The sequence below is a fragment of the Salminus brasiliensis genome, chromosome 1 (assembly GCF_030463535.1).
Source record: "Salminus brasiliensis chromosome 1, fSalBra1.hap2, whole genome shotgun sequence".
In the NCBI taxonomy this organism is placed as follows: domain Eukaryota; kingdom Metazoa; phylum Chordata; class Actinopteri; order Characiformes; family Bryconidae; genus Salminus; species Salminus brasiliensis.
In genome coordinates, this window is record NC_132878.1 from 74969643 (window position 1) to 74987776 (window position 18134).

The 18134-nt window shown below is 39.8% G+C and overlaps 2 protein-coding genes across 6 annotated transcripts in view; one reads left to right on the forward strand and one right to left on the reverse strand.

Moving 5' to 3' along the window:
• On the forward strand, positions 1-6385 carry acaa1 (acetyl-CoA acyltransferase 1). Its single transcript, XM_072688868.1, has 12 exons — positions 1-246; positions 852-945; positions 1571-1628; positions 1743-1822; positions 1932-1974; positions 2405-2503; positions 2588-2668; positions 3470-3660; positions 3776-3955; positions 4163-4218; positions 4309-4454; positions 5154-6385. The coding sequence occupies exons 1-12, from the start codon at positions 88-90 to the stop codon at positions 5227-5229; spliced, it is 1263 nt and encodes a 420-aa protein (XP_072544969.1). The 5' UTR covers positions 1-87; the 3' UTR covers positions 5230-6385.
• dlec1 (DLEC1 cilia and flagella associated protein) overlaps positions 5841-18134 on the reverse strand; it is a 25184-nt gene continuing 12890 nt past the window's right edge. For 4 of the 5 annotated variants that reach the window (XM_072688864.1, XM_072688865.1, XM_072688863.1 and 1 more), the window contains 17 exons: positions 16780-16890; positions 16502-16623; positions 15714-15908; positions 14395-14459; positions 14151-14302; positions 13826-13941; positions 13245-13315; positions 12697-12914; positions 11386-11529; positions 11108-11230; positions 10929-11023; positions 9129-9216; positions 8819-9031; positions 8423-8584; positions 7553-7706; positions 7340-7454; positions 5841-6528 (listed from right to left, as the gene is read on the reverse strand). In XM_072688864.1, coding sequence (XP_072544965.1) covers positions 6402-6528; positions 7340-7454; positions 7553-7706; positions 8423-8584; positions 8819-9031; positions 9129-9216; positions 10929-11023; positions 11108-11230; positions 11386-11529; positions 12697-12914; positions 13245-13315; positions 13826-13941; positions 14151-14302; positions 14395-14459; positions 15714-15908; positions 16502-16623; positions 16780-16890 — 2271 coding nt within the window. In that variant the 3' untranslated portion in view covers positions 5841-6401. Of the gene's footprint in view, positions 6529-7339; positions 7455-7552; positions 7707-8422; positions 8585-8818; positions 9032-9128; positions 9217-10928; positions 11024-11107; positions 11231-11385; positions 11530-12696; positions 12915-13244; positions 13316-13825; positions 13942-14150; positions 14303-14394; positions 14460-15713; positions 15909-16501; positions 16624-16779; positions 16891-18134 lie in introns of those variants that run through there. The other variant, XM_072688867.1, reaches the window with a different exon arrangement.

The following is an 18134-nucleotide window of genomic DNA, read 5'->3' on the forward strand; positions in this document are numbered from 1 at the left end:
ACAGTCAGGTTCTTCAGGAACTGACAGCACAGGGCGAAGTGCAGGTCTGTTTGCGGGTCAGTGCAGTCTCCTAGTTGTTCGTCAGCGATGCTCCGGTTGAAGGCGGTCTCTCGGCATCTCTCTACGGGGAAAACTGAACCTTCCCTCGGCATGATGCCCTGCAGGGCTTCGGCCAGGCCGGACGATGTGGTCGTGGTTCACGGGTTACGGACTCCGATCGGGAGAGCTAAACGAGGGTCATTCAAGGTGCAGTAAGCTGTCTGAATACCCATCTGGTCTTTTAATGCTGTCCAGAAGATCAGTTTCTCCTGCTCCAGCAGCTCCTCGCACATTAAACGATATCTGCAGTTCTGCTCTTTTGCCTGTAGATGCCCCTGTCCGCTCACTGTAACCCATTCATATCCATAGCTGAATGTCTGTTCTGTGAGCTTTCCTGAAACGCAGTATTTCATGTAAATATGTCACCATATATACACACGATGTAAGTAAGTATTACACTTGAACATATTCTGTTTTTTAGAACTTAAAAAAAAAAAAAAGCTTTAGGCCTAAAAATAAGAAAGGCACTGTGTGATTGAGCAGTGATATAATATCTGCCTATGATCTATCTAGTCATTTTTTTTTTTTTTACATCATCCAACCTGAATTGTAGTGGATGTTTCGTTTGTAATATTCTCTTAGGCTGTCCGAGACCTTTTGAGAGAGGCTGCATGAAAATTTTACCTGTAATCCAAACTGTCCACACACAGTGGAGCAAAGTTCAGCATTTGTGCATAGGGTCATTCAGCATGCTGCCAAGTGTGTCTCCAGTTGACCTTTGGCTTTAATTCCTTTGTTCTTGTGAACTTCAGGACACTACCCCAGATGAGCTACTGAGTGCAGCGATGAGCGCAGTCCTGAAGGATGTGGGTCTCTCACCAGATAAGTTGGGGGACACTTGTGTTGGTAAGTCAGTATTCCACAAGCTGCCTCAAGTGGCCTGCCAGTGTGAACTACATACAGGCAATTAGGGTTTACATGGAAATACTAGATACACAGTGTCCACAGATCACTGTACGATATGTGTGATGATTTCTGAATCAAAAAACTAAAACATTCATTTTGTTTTGATGGTATTTGCAAAGATGGCAAACTTGACACAGCCAAATGACACAGGGCCAGATGTCAGCATAATTACCACAAACAAGTATTTTCTATGGAATATAAACCATATCGTTACAGTCCCAACAAAACCACATACCTACCAGATCAGGACTCCTTGGTAGATTATGCAACAAATTAATGTCAGAATTCTGCTACATTAAGATTTTGTTTAAAATACCATGAGATGGGTTCATTTTTTTTATATGTGAATTGAATTGTGAACCCAGTAGTATTGTATAAGTATACACATGAGGAGTAAATGGCTTAAGATGCAGCAGTTTGTTTCTGTCTCTTTTAATATAATAGTAATAGTAATAAACTCTAGGATATCTATTAGATTAGAATAGAATAACCCTTATGTTACATTACCTCAGTCATAGGCATGTGGCACAGGTTTACCTTTTCTCCTTGCACTGTTCTCATGCAGGCAATGTATTACAACCTGGAGGAGGAGCCCTGGTGGCAAGAATTGCCCAGTTTCTCAGGTCTGATGATTTTCAATTTCTCATACTCGTTCGTAGCTCAGTTCATGTGGTCATTGTAAGAGCTCTATTCAGCACCTCCCAGGCTGCATATTAAGATGTAATACTGATTTTCAGTGGCTTCCCAGAAACGGTGCCTGTCCACACAGTGAACCGACAGTGTTCTTCTGGACTGCAGGCGCTTTTCAACATAGCAGGTAAGATTTCAGCGTCAGGGGCAAGAATAAATGAACAGCCCTATCTGTGTATTATGAGAGCGAGTGAGATTTCTATTGTAAAGGCAGGCTTTCTTTCCTCCTTTTAAAGGTGGAATCAAGAATGGCTCCTTTGATATGGGCCTTGCATGTGGGTTAGTATCTGTTTTTATTTGGATATTTCAGTTTATTTTCATCTGATATTTGATCTGATGTGTTTCATGTACATGTCTACGTCATTAAATGTAAACGTTTGTCCAATGTTACTGTTTTTAAGCCAATCACCTTCTATCACTGCTATAATGCTGATATTATCATGATTCACTAATACCTACTAATATAATTATCCATTATTTCATATCTTATAATTCAGAATATGATGCATTTATTTAGCAGAAAAATGTCTAATAGACTAAGAACACCAGTTACCAAAGATGCAGGAAACTCAAACCTGCTATGACCTGACCTTTGTGCTCCAGAGAGTTTAATGAATATTCTCATCACTCTCGATTCTTAAAGTCCTAATGCCAGTAATACTTAACTTATGACCCCTCAGGCTAATTTTATGTTTGGATGTGCTTGCAGGGTGGAGAGCATGTCCCTGCGTTCTGTTGGAAACCCGGGAGATCTCAGCTCCAGACTGATGGACAATGAGAAGGCCAGAGACTGCATAATCCCGATGGGGTAAGGCTTCTCTGACATGCAGTTAGTGCTCCAGTTAGTGCTGAAAAGAAAAAGTGTATCTACTGTTGTGTTGTTTTTCTTCAGAATCACCTCAGAGAATGTTGCAGAACGATTCGGCATCAGCAGAGAAAAACAGGACTCCTTCGCTTTAAGCTCTCAGCAGAAGTATGTTTTTCTTCTTTTTCTTATTTCTTTTTTCTTTTTCATATTTACTTCATTTATTAGACAGTATAGTCATAGTGGTGTAAATGTCTGATCTCACAGTGAATCAATCAAGACCAATTCACTTTGACTTGGTATTAATTGGAATGGTATTATTCAGATATTCAGGTAAACAATTGAATGTGCCTATACACCGATCAGCCACAACATTAGTACCACTGAGAGTTGAAGTGAAAACTATAATGGCATCGGTCAATGGCCAACAGTACATATTAACCAGTAAGTGATCAGTCAGTAAGGTGATGTATTAAAAGCAGGAAAACTGGGCAAGCATAAGGATCTTGGCCACTTTGACGAGGACCGAATTGTGATGGTTAGATGACTGGATCAGAACAACAGAATCATCTCCAAAAACATCAGGCAGGTCTGGTGGGGTTTGTCTGGTATGCTAAGGTCAATACCTACCAAAAGTGGTTAAAGAAAGGACAACCGGAGAACCGGCAACAGGATGATAGGCACCTAAGGCTCACTGATGCGTTCTATGGAGGTCCCATGTCATAAAAGGATGGATCTTAAATGATCCGCTGCTAACATCTTGGTGTCCGATACCACAGCCTTCAGAGGTCTTGTGGATTCCATGCCGCAAATGATCAGATCTGTTCTGGTGGCACAAAGGGACCTACTTGATGATGATGACTTGGCTATAATGGGATAAATGGATTTTCATATACATAATGCTCAGTATTGATAATAGTGGTAATATTAAATTAATGATTTTTAAAAAATATTTTACTTGCTGATTAGGGCAGCCCAGGCTCAGAAACAAGGCCTGTTTGAGCAGGAGATTGTTCCCGTCACCACCAAATTTGTGGATGAGAATGGAACTGAACGCACCATCACAGTAACCAAAGATGATGGCATCCGGCCAGGCACCACACTGGAGGGCCTGGCCAAACTGCGTCCGGCCTTCAAGGAGGACGGCAGCACCACTGCAGGTCTGCAGGTTAACACTGAAATACTTAAACACTTAAACCACAGCCTTTAGCCCTAATATTTAGTTTACTTAATATTTAGGTTTTCTCTGAGGTAAATCATGGACCGTGTGTGTAGGTAATGCCAGTCAGGTGAGTGATGGAGCAGCAGCTGTGCTAGTGGGCCGCAGGTCTACAGTGGAGGCTCTTGGTCTGCCTGTTCTGGGGATCCTGAGAGGCAGTGCTGTGGTGGGCGTTCCCCCAGATGTGATGGGTATTGGTCCCGCCTATGCCATCCCAGCAGCCCTGAAGCAAGCAGGTATTCATACTGCTTTCCATGACTGGTCGCAACAAATAATCTTAATGCCCTCAGTTTGCCCCCAAGTTCCATGTGTGCACCAAGCAAGTTCTTCTTTAATGGTACAACATTACAATAGAAGCTGTATCCCCCCCGATGTAACCTGTAGTGTAATGCATCTGCTGGACAAGTGTCTTATATGAAGCTTTATCACACTTATTCTCACAGGTTTGACTGTTGATGATATTGACGTATTTGAGATCAATGAGGCCTTTGCAAGTCAGGTGAGTGGAAAGGGTTCAGTCTTTACCTCCTTTACTGTAAAAATGTGTTCTGTAGTAGAAACTGCTAAATGCACGTTTTCTGGATGGCAGGCAGTGTATTGTGTGGAAAAACTGGGAATACCCCTGAAGAAAGTGAACCCCAATGGTGGTGCCATTGCTCTGGGACATCCGTTGGGCTGCACAGGAGCCCGGCAGGTCGTGACCCTGCTCAATGAGCTCAAACGCAGACGTAGAAGGTAAATACACTGCGCTGGCTTTGGAGTAAAAGCATTTTTACTCATCTATTAGGGTTGTAATGGTACAAGGTTCTTTATGGTTTGGTACAGTTGTGTAAGTTACAGTAAGTTCAGTTTGTTCCACCATGGGCCCTATTTTAGCGATCTTAGGTGAGCCGCCTCTCAATTATTCATGGGTATGTTTTAGGCTTAACGTGCAATAAACCAGTCAGCGTGTCACTTGCCATTCCCTTGCCATAAGAACCAGGTGCAGTCTGACTTTGGCGGATTGCTATTTCAATGGCGCCAAGTGGGGGTGTACGCGCGTTGTGCACACGTCTGTGTTGACAACTCACTGCCAAGATAGCAGTGAACGTCTGACTTGACATCTGGCTATGTTGTTTACAGTCAGTGGCACACCTGTGTTTTCCATTGCCAAGATAGCAATACGCCTAAATAAGCAACATACTTTATTTCGAGATCACCACGCCCGTAGATGCACGCCCGCACAGTCCGAAGGTGTGAAAGTAGACTGTTGGTGGGGTGTAAGATAGCAATGAGCATCGCGATGCGCCTTGCACAGGGTGTAAGATAGGGCCCCTAGTGTCCTACACTATGCTATTTGGTGCTATCTATATGCAAACCATTGTCTTGGACAGATAGAGATTAGATTTCATTTTTCAAAAACCTCTTTTGATCAAATTTGAAATGTTGTTCCAGAGCATATGGTGTGGTGTCCATGTGCATCGGAACTGGCATGGGAGCAGCTGCAGTGTTCGAATATCCTGGACAGTGATGAGGATTACATCTCAGAAAACCAAGCAGCAGAGCTTCTAATGCTGTTGTGAACAGGCAGAGAATGACCTATGAAATGTAATTGAACACTAACATCTGGATACAGATCCGGAGAATGAGTCTCTAAATCAAAGATGATCTATAGATAAAGCTTAACGATGATTAAGTTACCATTAGCTAAAGCCTGATGCTTTAGATCATTTTCAGATGTTAATCTAAACGTGCCTCGTCTTTGACAGAAAAGGTCAGTCTTGGAGATCGCAAAATCCGTCCGTTCAGTTTAAGGTTTTAATATAATGCTCATGGTGAGGTTGACATTTGAGCTCTGCACTTCTTTCTCCTGATATATGGTGTTCTCTTATTCTGTGTGGCCTCAAACAGTTGTTTTGCACATAGAGGTACACATTATCCTATAATAGATCCCAGTTAACGCTATGTACAGCTCAGCCAATGTACTGAAAGTACGAAAATTCACTTCACCCACAATACGGAGGAAAATAATTAAGGTTTGAAATAGAACCACATATGCCCCCTGCCCATCTCCTCCATGCTCCTCTGTTTATCAAGAGAGACTTTTAGCCAACTAGCTTAAAGCAGAAGATGTCCAGAACTCCTGAGCACGTTTTTTTTAATGATTATTTTTGTTTTCTTCCCTCTTACAGTCAGTCTCTCATACTATATACATATGTTGCAAGACCTGACATAATAGTAGACACACCAACTTTTAACATGCATCCTGAACAGAAACCTGTTATAGATGCCTGTACATTTGCGTAGTTAGAAGATTAGAAGGTTATTCGAAGATTCATGTAAAAACACTGTGAAAATTGTATTTTTTGACAGTGAAAAAAAATTAAATTGGCCCATTTAGTGTAAATAAACTAGGGTAGATATTGACAGAAACACATATACAGAGCTCAACAGAACAGATACCAGTTAAAATTTCCAGCCTCTATTTTTCTATGATTGCATTTTCATTACAGGCCTTTGAAACTTTGCTTTAAAAAGACTTCACTCCTAGTTGTTTCTAACAATCACAGAAAATTAAACCACCAAATGCCTTCTTTCTGCAGCTCCTAATATCACTGATGTTCACATGAACAGCCTTTCCAAATGAGAATAATGTATTTTTCAAATAAATAACAGTACAGATCAAATGTTCAGTGTGTTTTTTTAGCTGCCGGGTGTCAAGGATATATATCTTTCATCAAATGATCCTCTCCCCTGAACCTGCAGAGTGAGATGGGGCTCTCCCAGAATGCCCTGCACAGTGAACATCCTGTGGTATGACCTCTGGTCACTGCGGGTGGGGGGAAAAAAGAAATGTTAGCCAAACTTTCTTAATGGTGATTTTTTTTTTCCTTTTCAGCCAAAGTACTATATATGACCAAATGTTTGTGGACACCTTCAACTGCCTTTTAAATGAATGCATTCAACTGCTTTAAGTTGCACTCATTGCTCACACTGATGTGCACACAAAGCTTGTCTAGTCCCTGTAGAGAAGTATTGCCAATAGAATAGGACTCTATTAGTATAAAACCCCCCACAATGGAGCTGTGGAGCAGTGAAACTGTGTTCTGTGGAATGATCTACTTTTGGGCTGAGTTGGTGATTTTCCAACATCCTAATCTCACTAACTCTGAATGCATTCAAATCCTTACAGCAGTGCTCTGAAATCTAGTAAAAAGCCTTTCTTGGACAGCAGAGACAGTTACTCCAACAAAAGCAGGATCAACTCTTTCTTAATTTCTTTGATTTCAGAAGAAACAATAAATGAGCAGGTACTTATACTATTACTATCCAATACTTTTGTCCATATAATGTAAATAAAAAGAAACATTTAATAGCAAAGTGTTAGAGCAGGTGTTATTGATGCCTGTCCAAATAAACAGGGTGGTGGTGGGGGGGGGGGTATAAATATTAGATATATTAGCTTAAGAGTATAAATCTAATGGAATGTAATAATTTCATTTTAGAATTTAATATTATTTTATTATTAAAGCTTTTTAGATATAACATGCTTTACCCACTTTTTTATGTCATAATGCCCACCTTTTATTTGGTATATAATCACAAATGATGAGTGCATATAAACGAGGCAGGAAGGGCACCTGGCAGTGAAGCTGATCTCCAGTGCTTGTCTACAGGATGAGACAGGATATTCCAGTGGCTTTAAGAGGCCTTGCTCTGGAGTTACTCTGAACACTTCACTCCCCTCCTCAGCATCTGAACAACAACAGAAACAACAGTGCACATAGAACCTTTGATAACGGCAAATGAGATACTCATAGCACAAATGTGTTGTGTTGAAGTTCTCTGTGTACCTATAAATGCAGTCCAAGAACTACTGGAGCCCCCACGGTTGTAGAGGTGCACTTCTTTGACCCTGGTCTGACCCACATAGCAGGTGCCGAAGTCTATGCTGTCACAGGAAAGGTGCAGCATAGGTAGTGCCAGGCGGACGCACAAGGGCACAGTCTGAAAACAAACAGGATAAGGTTTTCTCAAAGATCATAGCTAAATGGTAGAGCAAGAATCACATGAAATACTCTCTCTACCAGCTGAGATGAGCTTAATACCGTAAAGTTCTTGAGAAACTGTGCCCAGAACCTCAATTGCCATCTTAAGTGTGATCAATACTAATTTGAAATAAGCAGACCTGGCATGTTTGGTTGGATTTTATTGCAGCACAGTAGATCCAAGCCCTTGCTATGAAAGCTTTACACTAGATATAGGAACACTACTGTAAGAATTTGATTGCATTTAGTTACAAGCACATTAGCGAGGTGAGGTACCAACGTTGGATGATTCATTCTGGATTACAAACACCTCTCCAAGTCCTGGATTTAGCTTCATTACACCATAAACTGTAGTTCCAAATAAGGATGGCTTTTGCACCCCTCTGTCTAATTTGGAGTTGTGCATGGTGACCTTAGGCTTAAGTGTGGCTGCTCCAGAGCATCCCATTTAGCTGACAGTGCTTTTCTACAGATATTATACAAGCATCTGTACAATTGAATGCATGTCTCAGCAGTGACTGCACCTTTAAAGATGCTGGATTCATTAATTAGAAGAGATTAAACACACGTCCACATATTAACAACAGTTTAGATTGGGTGGGATGTGATTGTAGAACATGCAAATGGGTAAGGGTTCAACTAGATCAATCTATATGGGGGATCTGTCAGTGTCACCTGCACAGTGTTGTTGCTATAGTGGATGGTGAGGCACTGCTGGAAGCACAGACTCTTTTCTCCTCTCTCGCTGCACAGCACCGTCACAGAAGGTGGGAGGTCCTCCCCTGGCTGACTCTGATAGGTCAGGAGGGATGTTGAAAGATGAAAGGCCACCTTTACCTGCCAATGTCACCACAGAAGACCATCTAAACAATCTTCCAAACTTTGTTTAGGGCTAATACACCCACATGTAGTTACTAGGTATGAACAGTTGAACTAATTCTGATATTGAAAAGTCTGCAATGGTAATGGTAATGCCTTATTAAAAATCCAATTACAAAAACAAAATACTAGGCCAAGATTTGATATTTTTATACAGTTAAATAACCACACCCATCCCTAGTAGTCCCAGACCTGCATGCTACGTTTGGGTTGCAGCAGCAACGCTGACTGGCTCTCGTCTGCCTCTGGCTGGCTGCGCGTGAATGATGGGCTGTGTGAGCTGACTGTGTGGCTGTGTCGACGGCTAGGCTTCAGCACGGAAAACGGCTGTTGGACACACAGTCTGAAGCCCAGCGGCATGTCTGTGCTGTTGCTGAGCTGCAGTGTCCGCATCACCAATGACTCCTGCAAGAGCCAAAGCAGGATTTCCTCTTTACTAAAACCACTGAGAGAAACTGCCTACCAACTTTTGGAGATTTAAAAAGAGTTTGTTTTAAGGCACCTGTCTAAGCACATCACCGTCGAGTAAATCACTAGCAGCAACACTAAACTCCAGCATGTCTTCATCCTCCTCCATCTGGACTGTCAGACTGCACAGAACACCCACATATAAACAGTCACTCCCTTTCTACGTCTAGTAAATGATCACTGCCATTCACTGCCATTTCACAGCTGACACATTTGACAACACTTCATTTTACCTTGAACTGCTGCTGAACCAGGATTCTGGAGTTTTTCAAATATGTTCCTTCATTGGCTAAGGTAAAATTGTCTTTAAGGTAAAAATAGTCTTTAGTTATGTAAAGCTATATGTATACAATGATTAAAATATAATGCCACTCTACACCTTTAACAATAAGGCTGCTACTAAAGAGTTGTTCAAGTGATTGCCATAGAAAAAGCACTACTGGTTCCATAAAGGATCATGTTTGTAAATGTGAGTGTGAAGATCCTTTAAAGTGGTAAAACACCTTTACATCAGGAGATGTAAGGTTCTTCACACTAACTGAAGTAAGAATCGAAGGTACTGCATCAGTTTTAGTATCAACATTGTTTGGAACAATATCTAACTCTAGATTGGGTGTCACTGCATCTCTCGCCACATAACAGATCAGCAGATTGCACTTGGAAGCGTCAACCTTGCTAACAGCCCAATTCTGTCTGCATGAGCTAACAGATGCCAGATGCTAGAATAGCCACAAAGAGACAGAGCTAAACCATGTTCCAGCAAATTGTGCTCTTATGGACTTCACAGATGGCTGTGAATATTGGCCTTTTTTCTTACATTATTAACAGAAACTATTTTCTGTATATGTATATATAAATAATGTAAACTACTAACTACTATATGTATGGATAAATATGCAAAGACTTGTGCATCCAAACACTTGAATGCCAACTTTCACAGCCATCTGCTCTCATTATAACTTAAGATTGATTATTAATTGATCTGTTGAACGAACTGAACTAATATATATATGAACTGATATCTCTTCTTTAAGAAGAAAAGATTTGTCAGTAATAAAGCAAGGCAAAGCATCAGTAATTAAAATACCTTTTGCCATATAGTCCTTGGAAAGGTCAGTAACCTAGAGGCTCACTTACTTTTTCTAGCCTGCACTGTGGATGTTTACTCAGTGTGCTCAAAAAAGTGAAACACAACTATGTGTGTAATATTCGTTTAATTAGGTTGTGATTGTCTAAATTGTAAGGGGATGATTATATTAGGCAGCAAGTGAAATTGCGATGGCTAGTTGACTGGGTCAGAACATCTTTAAAACATCAGCCAGCTCTGATGAAAGGACGACTGGTAAACCGATGACAAGGTCATGGGCACCTAAGGTCTCACTGATGCAATCCATGGAGGCCCCACCTCAAAACTTACAGGACTTAAAGGATCTGCTGCTATCTTCTACCACCCTTCGCTTGGTTTTCGGTTATCATGCTCTTTTGGACATCAATTCAATGTCATCCTTTGCCCATGATGATTGCTTTGCACTCTGCTGCAACTGACTGGTGTGCACTGACTGGGTTATTTTTACATGCAGCAAACCCTGACACGTGGTGTCTGTGATGTCCCGGGCCGAGTTCATTCCAAACCAGGAGTAGTCAAATTCTGGTCATGTCACTGATCTTTATATAATGAAGCATCCTCCCTGCTCTTGTGTATGTTTTCATTTTATTCAACACTGTCCAGTTCCAGTGACAAAGATGCAGGAGTTAGTAGAGCATCATTTAGACTAACCTGACACTGACTGAATATTTAGTGTAATATGCGTGTTACTGTGTGTCAACCACTCACATGGCTGGTTTAACAAATGCCTGTAGGTCCAGTCTCAAAGGTTCCAGCTCATAGCCCTGAGCCCTGGCCACTTTACCCTCAAGGTCTGTGTCCACCTGGACAACAGCAACAGGCATTTGATGAGGTCTGTGTTTTTCTGCTGAATTCCCCAAACAGTTCATTTCAGCATATTTAAATACCTTAGAGTCCAATGACATAAAGCCGAGAGCATAACCCATGCATGTTTGGTCAATGATTGGCTCTGACAATGTAAGAGGCGTAAAAGACACATGGATGGTGCTACTGCCCCCTGCTGGAACCACCTGAAATGAAATGAAATTAAACATCATTGCTTTGTTGTTTTAAACACTGAATAAAAACAATGTTTTCATGTTACTGATACTGAAGTTTAAAAGGTAGAGAATGATACTAAATAAAGAAAGACAGATTAACTGCCCACTCATCTTAAGGTATTTACTATCTGCTGTGGAGTGATGCAGTATGGGTAATCTGAAGCATTTCCTTCATGGGGCTGAATAAACACAGAAAACAGCTTCTTCTCTGGAGCCATAGAAACTAGAGCTCCCATCTCCTCTTCATCACATAGCTCTTCCTCACATTCCTGAGAGACATCAAAAAGAAAAAACACATCAAATCAGACAGATACACTACAAAGCAATGAGTTACAGAACTGTTTTAAAAATATCATGATATTTGACATGAATTTAATACTGTACTTATTCATCATACGCTCAGAGTCATAACAAAGCTCATATTTTTAAAGCAGATGTTGTAAGATGAGGCAAAAATGTTGGACTTTAATGTATGGTCTTGAATGCTAATGAATTTTTTATTTAAAATTATTTTGGATTATTACTTTTGATTAGTTTTTTTATAGATTACTACTGGTGAAGAAAAAAATGAACAAACACAAATAAAGATATAAGATTTGTTGCACATTTAGTCAATGTTCATCTAAAGCTGCATTCCCTTTGGTTTAGTTCATTTTATGTCTGTAAAATATTTTTATACATCTCATTGGTAAAACTCTTCTTACTTCAGTTCCAGAAACAAATTGATTTCTTTTTTATTTTGCAATTCAGAAACCTTTCATTCACAGTTCAAAACATGTAGTGGAGGATCTCTGATATATGCACTCAGAGACTAAACCTTTAAATCCTGTGAATCCGGGCATTCTAAAACTCTCAGACCACCTCTGTGGCAGTAGACATTTTAACTTGTCATTTTCTCAGAGGTGGAGGAGAAAAACACAGACATGGCTGATCTACATGGAAACAAAATCACAAAGACTCTCCTGTGAAAGAGAGAATTGCCCCTGTGCCCCATATAAATATAATCCTGTCCAAACAGGGCTAAACAAAAATTCAGACCATTTTACACTGGTCCATTATTCATAATGTTCACACATCATAATAGTATCCCATGTTTTCATTTGCTGTGAACAATTGTAAAGTATCATTATTATTATAATTATTATTATTTATATATTTTTCATTTGTGTATGTTCATTCCTTTCTGTGTGTAATATTATTATATACAGAAATAAATTTGACATATTATGAAGTCAAATTCAACTTCAACTTCTAAAGAAATTAAGCACTATGATTTGCAAACACATAAAAAGCTCATCACCCTCCACTCATGCCATCTGTGAGGTGCCTATAGGCGGAAACATGTCTGAGAGATAATTATAAGTGATAACCCAATGCTTCAAGCAAGCGCAACGTTTCAAATAATATTTGCACATCCTCACGAGTAATTTGCTTACCGAACAGCCAGTTCTGAGAGAAGAGCTGGTTCTGTCTGTGCTGGGGGTGTGGCTTTGACCCCACAGGGCTGGGAATGCCATGCTAGCCTCAAGCCCACCCGCGATCTCATTGCCATCTGCATCTTTGAGTGGAAAAGGTTCACCGTATGCCACTATCAAATCAATCAACTTCCTGTCTTCAGCCTCCTTATTGTAAGTCAGCCAGTCCATACGGATATCTAAGGATGAAACACAAGTTATTAAAATGTCTATGTAACAAATCCCAAGTAACCAAAAAAGGGAATTAGATAAACAGTACTATGCATATATTTGAACACCCCTGTTTAAATAACATGTATAGTGAAAATGAGTGGACGAATTCTCTGCAGAGAGCACTTTGAGGTTTCTTTGCGTAATTCAACACATCAGAAATAACAAAGCATAAAATATGGCATTTTTCAAAGGTAAGGGTACATTTATATAAAATATGTTCTTTTTCCAACATATTAAATTCAGCAGGGGTGTCTTAAAAAATGTACTGCAAAGTAAATTTAGTAATTTGTTCCTACTGTATGGGCTGGTGTTGTTCAAACGGAGAGACCGTGACACTGTATCTCCTTCAGAAACATGAGTTCCAAACCTGTGGAATCAGACGCTTTTTAAAAATTAACAACAATTTGACAATTAACAAATATATCATAGATGTGATAAGTAAACCACCCTATACCACAAAAAGCCTGTTCTTCATATTGGGTGGATATTTAATGATGACTAGACAAACAGAAATGGATTGATTTTACTTTACTAAGAACTGTTTAACACATGTGGAGAGGCTTTAGCTTGGTTATCTGCTTCAGAATGGTGCTCTACTACAGTCACCAAGAGGGATTTTCAAATAATATAGGAGTAAATCCTTTGACTTCGACACACAACTCATTAAAAATCACCTACACAAAATTTTCTTTTGTGGTACTTAATCGTTTTGGTGAACATGGAGAAATCTCCATGTTCCCATTTGAGCTATTTTCTGTGGAAATTTTCAGGGTTATTGGAACATGACATACCTTTTACTGCATGTAAGGTAGTACCATTCTCCTCAGTATCACTCTGCAATTACCCTCTAAGAAATCTTCAAACTAAAAATCTTTACCGTATGATTGGGCCTTGGTTCTGATTGTCAGGCTGTGGTCCAATCATTTGGAAGTGGATAGGACAGCCTCTTACAGACATTCTCATTGGAATAAGCATTGGGTCCAGATCGCCAACCTTATAAAAAAACATATCACTATCAGCATTCTTCTGTCTCTTTCTCAAAGTTAATGATACAACGGTAAGACAATAAAAAGCAGTAAAATGGCTGCTAACATTGTTGTATGCAGTTCCTTTCTGATTCATGAACTGAGGATTAACAGAATGACCTGAACGTGTCTATATATTTATTATTGATTGATTTCAGTCAGGTGTAGATTACATACTTTACAGATAAGATGGTCCTCATAATCGCCCCACATGTTGCTAAAAGCAGTGATGTTTATTGCAGCAGTTTCAAACGGCCCGAGTGTCCCATTTTCGGGCTCAACAAAGAAAGCTGCCCCTTTCCCATGAGCGAGAAGGCCGCTGACAAAGTCTGTGAAAGCAAACACATAAAGAAAATATTAATTCTCACATTTCTCAGCATTTACTGCCAGAGCACATTAAGCTGAACATGCATGCACTTACCCTCATATTCCTTTTCCTCTATTTGCTTGGCTTGCATTTCATGGAGTGGCATTCTAAGGGCACCTCTGCAAGAGCAAATGTAATCACAATTCAGTTCAATTAGATTTGCGGGGTACAATTCAGATTCAGAAAAAAATATACAGAGCACACAACTGTACTGACAGGCTACTCACGTAACAGTGGAAACAATACCCCAAGCTGTTGTTAGAGTTCTATGTTTGGACTTTTAATTATAATGTATTCAATCTGAACATACATTTTGTTTAATATTATTAAAATTCTAATCTATTAATTTAGGATATTGTAGTAGATATTATACCACAGTTATTTCCATCCCTGTGATGTGATTGACTGAGAGACATTCTGAGTGTCAACATCTCCTGATAATGGCACTCTGAACGAATCTCTGTAAATGTCAGTCCACTCAATTGTAACATAACAATGACATAATACTCAAGTTTAAAATGAGCTCAATGAGCCTGCTGAAAAGAAATAGAACTTATAATAATAAATAATAACAAATAATCTCTATATGCAGAGCACTGTTTTCAATAGACAGTGTTTCTGTTTTTAGCATGTAACACTGATATTCCACTTCACCGCAAACACTGTGGTGATGGCAGCTGCCTTTCATAAAAAAAATAAAAAAAAACCACTGGTTAAATCAATTAAAACATAGATGGGGAGAAATTAAGTATGACCCTCAGTGTTAAAATGCAGCATTGCTCGCATACCGATCTGAGTTATTCTTCTTTGAGGGTGTAGGTGAACTTTCTTGTTAATCAGTCTCCAGTATAATCCAAAAAATTCACTTGAGGATGTACTATACTGTGAGATATTGGCACAGGTTTGCTGATCTATGGCTGCTGCAAACTCGTGCTAATATTTCATGGTATACTTTTAAAAACAGAGGTGCTACAAAAGGTTCTTTGAGCGATGCCATAGAATAACCACTTTTGCTAAAGAAGCTTTTTACCCATATTGAAATTAGTAACTTGTGAACTGTTAAAGAACCTGTACATCAAGTGAAAGTTCTTTATGTCTTTAAAAGGTTCACACACACATCTCAACAAACATGGTTCTTTATGGAACCCACGGTGGCTGTTCTATGGCATCGCTCAAATAACATAAATTTAAAATAAAATAAATAATATTTTTCAAAGAGTGTATAGCAATCCGTCCTGTGTGCTATTGCAAGTATATGTATATTTATTAAAGCATTTTAAAATGAAAAATGTTGAACCGCTTTCTTCAAACTGACACATTTGCACCACTAAGCATCAACAAAAACAGCACAGAGATCTTATGCTGAGACTTACCTAAGCTGAGACTTTTTTACTGATTGTAATGGACAGCGTCCAGTGAAGACCTTTGCCTCCATGGTAAAAGGGGCTGCAATCGCAGTGTGATTGGTTACCATCAGCTGTCGGGTGGCTGATTTACCAATAAGGACCGCTTTGTCTTCAGTGAAGTCCAGTATGACTGACTGCTGGCCAGCAACATCTGAACCAGCACTGAGGATAACATAAGATAATTCATAAGATAATTGAGTTCAATCTTATTATCAAATATCATACTGAAGGGTCCATATCTTACAGTTGCTTATATTTTCATTTATTTCATTTAAGCTATCTTATACTGTTTGTATGGCTTCACTCTAAAGGCTGCTCTTTATAGTGCCTTGCTGAAAAACAGTCTGGTTTGCAGGAACCCAGTAATCCAGGAACCTTTTAAACGCTGAGAATAATCTGTTTGCTCCCTTACTATTAGAAATAGAGCAACGTTTTAAGTGCTCTCCCACATCTTCCACTCCAATAACTCTGCTGGAACACCACCCCATCACTTCAATATGCACAAAGGCAGTTAAACTGCCCAGGGATGAATAGGCACTCAAATGTAAATGGCTTTTATGGTTGTGACATCACAACCATGAATGATTTAGAACAGACTGCCTTTCAGGTTTTGATTCCATATATGTACTATATCTACTAGGGATTGAACGTTTTGAAGGTCTAAAGGCAGGAAAATTGGTCTTCCATGATAAGGTTCCTTTGTAATCCATGTACTCATGTACTCATGGACCTCGAAAGGAGAAGTAAGAGTGTACCAGTCAGTATCAGGCAGGGAGTAGGACACGTTCAGACGCTTCGCTTTGGTGAAGAATCCTAGCACTACAGGCTTCTCCATTCCCTCCACCTCACAGACAGCAGTTACTTCAGTCAACTCCTCCTGTATGCATTCACCCACACACACACACACACACACACACACACACACACACAAACACACACACATCAGTTCAGAATACACAGGAAAACCCATTTTCAAGAGTTTAGAATTTCAACTAGGTGCATGTGCTGTGTTCTGCATGCCAGAGATACTTGCGTCAGTGTGTGTGGTAAAGGAGACACTGATCTCCATCTGTGTATTGGGCCCCAGAATGCCAGAGGATGGAGTGAAGCTAGCAGAGCAAAGATGAGCCTGAGGACCCTGGAGCTGAAAGGCAGCCATGAGGAGAAATAAACATGCAGGTAAAGAAGATGTGTTTGTAATATGGGATTATTGATCCAGAGGCAAAAAAGTTCCCTAATATGCAAGCTTATTAAAGAACATAGGCTTTACAGAAGGATAACGACAATTCATCCATAAAGATCGAATCAGGAGGTGCTTAATGACACAATACAATCGATCAGATTTGACAAACGAATAACGGAAAACACCCACTTGCTGTATGACATGAAGTCAATTCTTCTTATTCAGTTTACTAAGCCTTTGAGGCCAAGGAGAAAACTAGTTTTTTAAAAAGCATGCATCACTTTTCTCTGCCTTTTACTACTAAATATGTAGAACATAATAAACAGTAATGATGATTTTCGCAACATATCAACACATGTGTATTAGCTGCCTGAGAAAAACAGCAATGTACCCCGGACCTTGTCTGTGTTTATGCTGGTCTCCTGCCAGTCTGTAAGAAACACTCTTCTGTGTCCTGTTAATCCCATATCCTCAACACCATGTTACTCCACCCCCACCTCCTCAGTGCCCCTTTATTCCAAACCCATCTCCTTAACTCATGTAAGATTGTAAACTTTTGTTCCGCATTACCTTCATCAGTCTTTGCACATACCTACAGGCTGTGTGTAATATGCATTCCCCTTGCAACTGTGACAGTTCAACATGCATACATTACATTACACCCCTAATAAACTCTATGGACAAAAGTATTGGGACACACCTCTTTCAGGTGTTTCACTCAGTCCCATTCCTACAGATGTATAAAATATAAAAAAAAACACCCAAGTCATGCAGTCTGCCTTTACACACATTAGTGAAAGAATTGGTGGTTCTAGTCAGCTCACTGAATTCCAGCACAGTAGTGTAATACAATGCCACCTTCGCAACCAGTCAGTTGTTATAATAGTTGGTCAATATTCCATGATCAGCTGTGAGTGAAATTACTGAAAAGTGGAAGCGTGTAGGTATCACAGCAACTCAGCTACAAAGTGACAAACCATGTAAAGCTACAGAGCGGGGTCACCAAGTGCTGAGGAGCACAGTGCAACACTCTGCTGACTCAATAACTGCAGAATTCCAAACCTGCTGTTACAGATGCTGCAAAGGGGGACCAATTAATGCCTTTTAATGAATTTTAAAAAATGGGATATCATAAAAGCTTCCCTCAGTGTCTAAATAATTTTGTCCATATAGTGTATCTGCACTAATGATCAATTTAAAAATAA

Excerpts from the sequence above, each read along its gene's own strand:
- acaa1 (XM_072688868.1), top strand. The coding sequence starts at position 88 with ATGCTCCGGTTGAAGGCGGTCTCTCGGCATCTCTCTACGGGGAAAACT. Across the intron at positions 1,823-1,931 it reads GGCGCTTTTCAACATAGCAG|GTGGAATCAAGAATGGCTCC; the intron begins GTAAGATTTCAG and ends CTCCTTTTAAAG. Across the intron at positions 3,956-4,162 it reads AGCAGCCCTGAAGCAAGCAG|GTTTGACTGTTGATGATATT; the intron begins GTATTCATACTG and ends TTATTCTCACAG.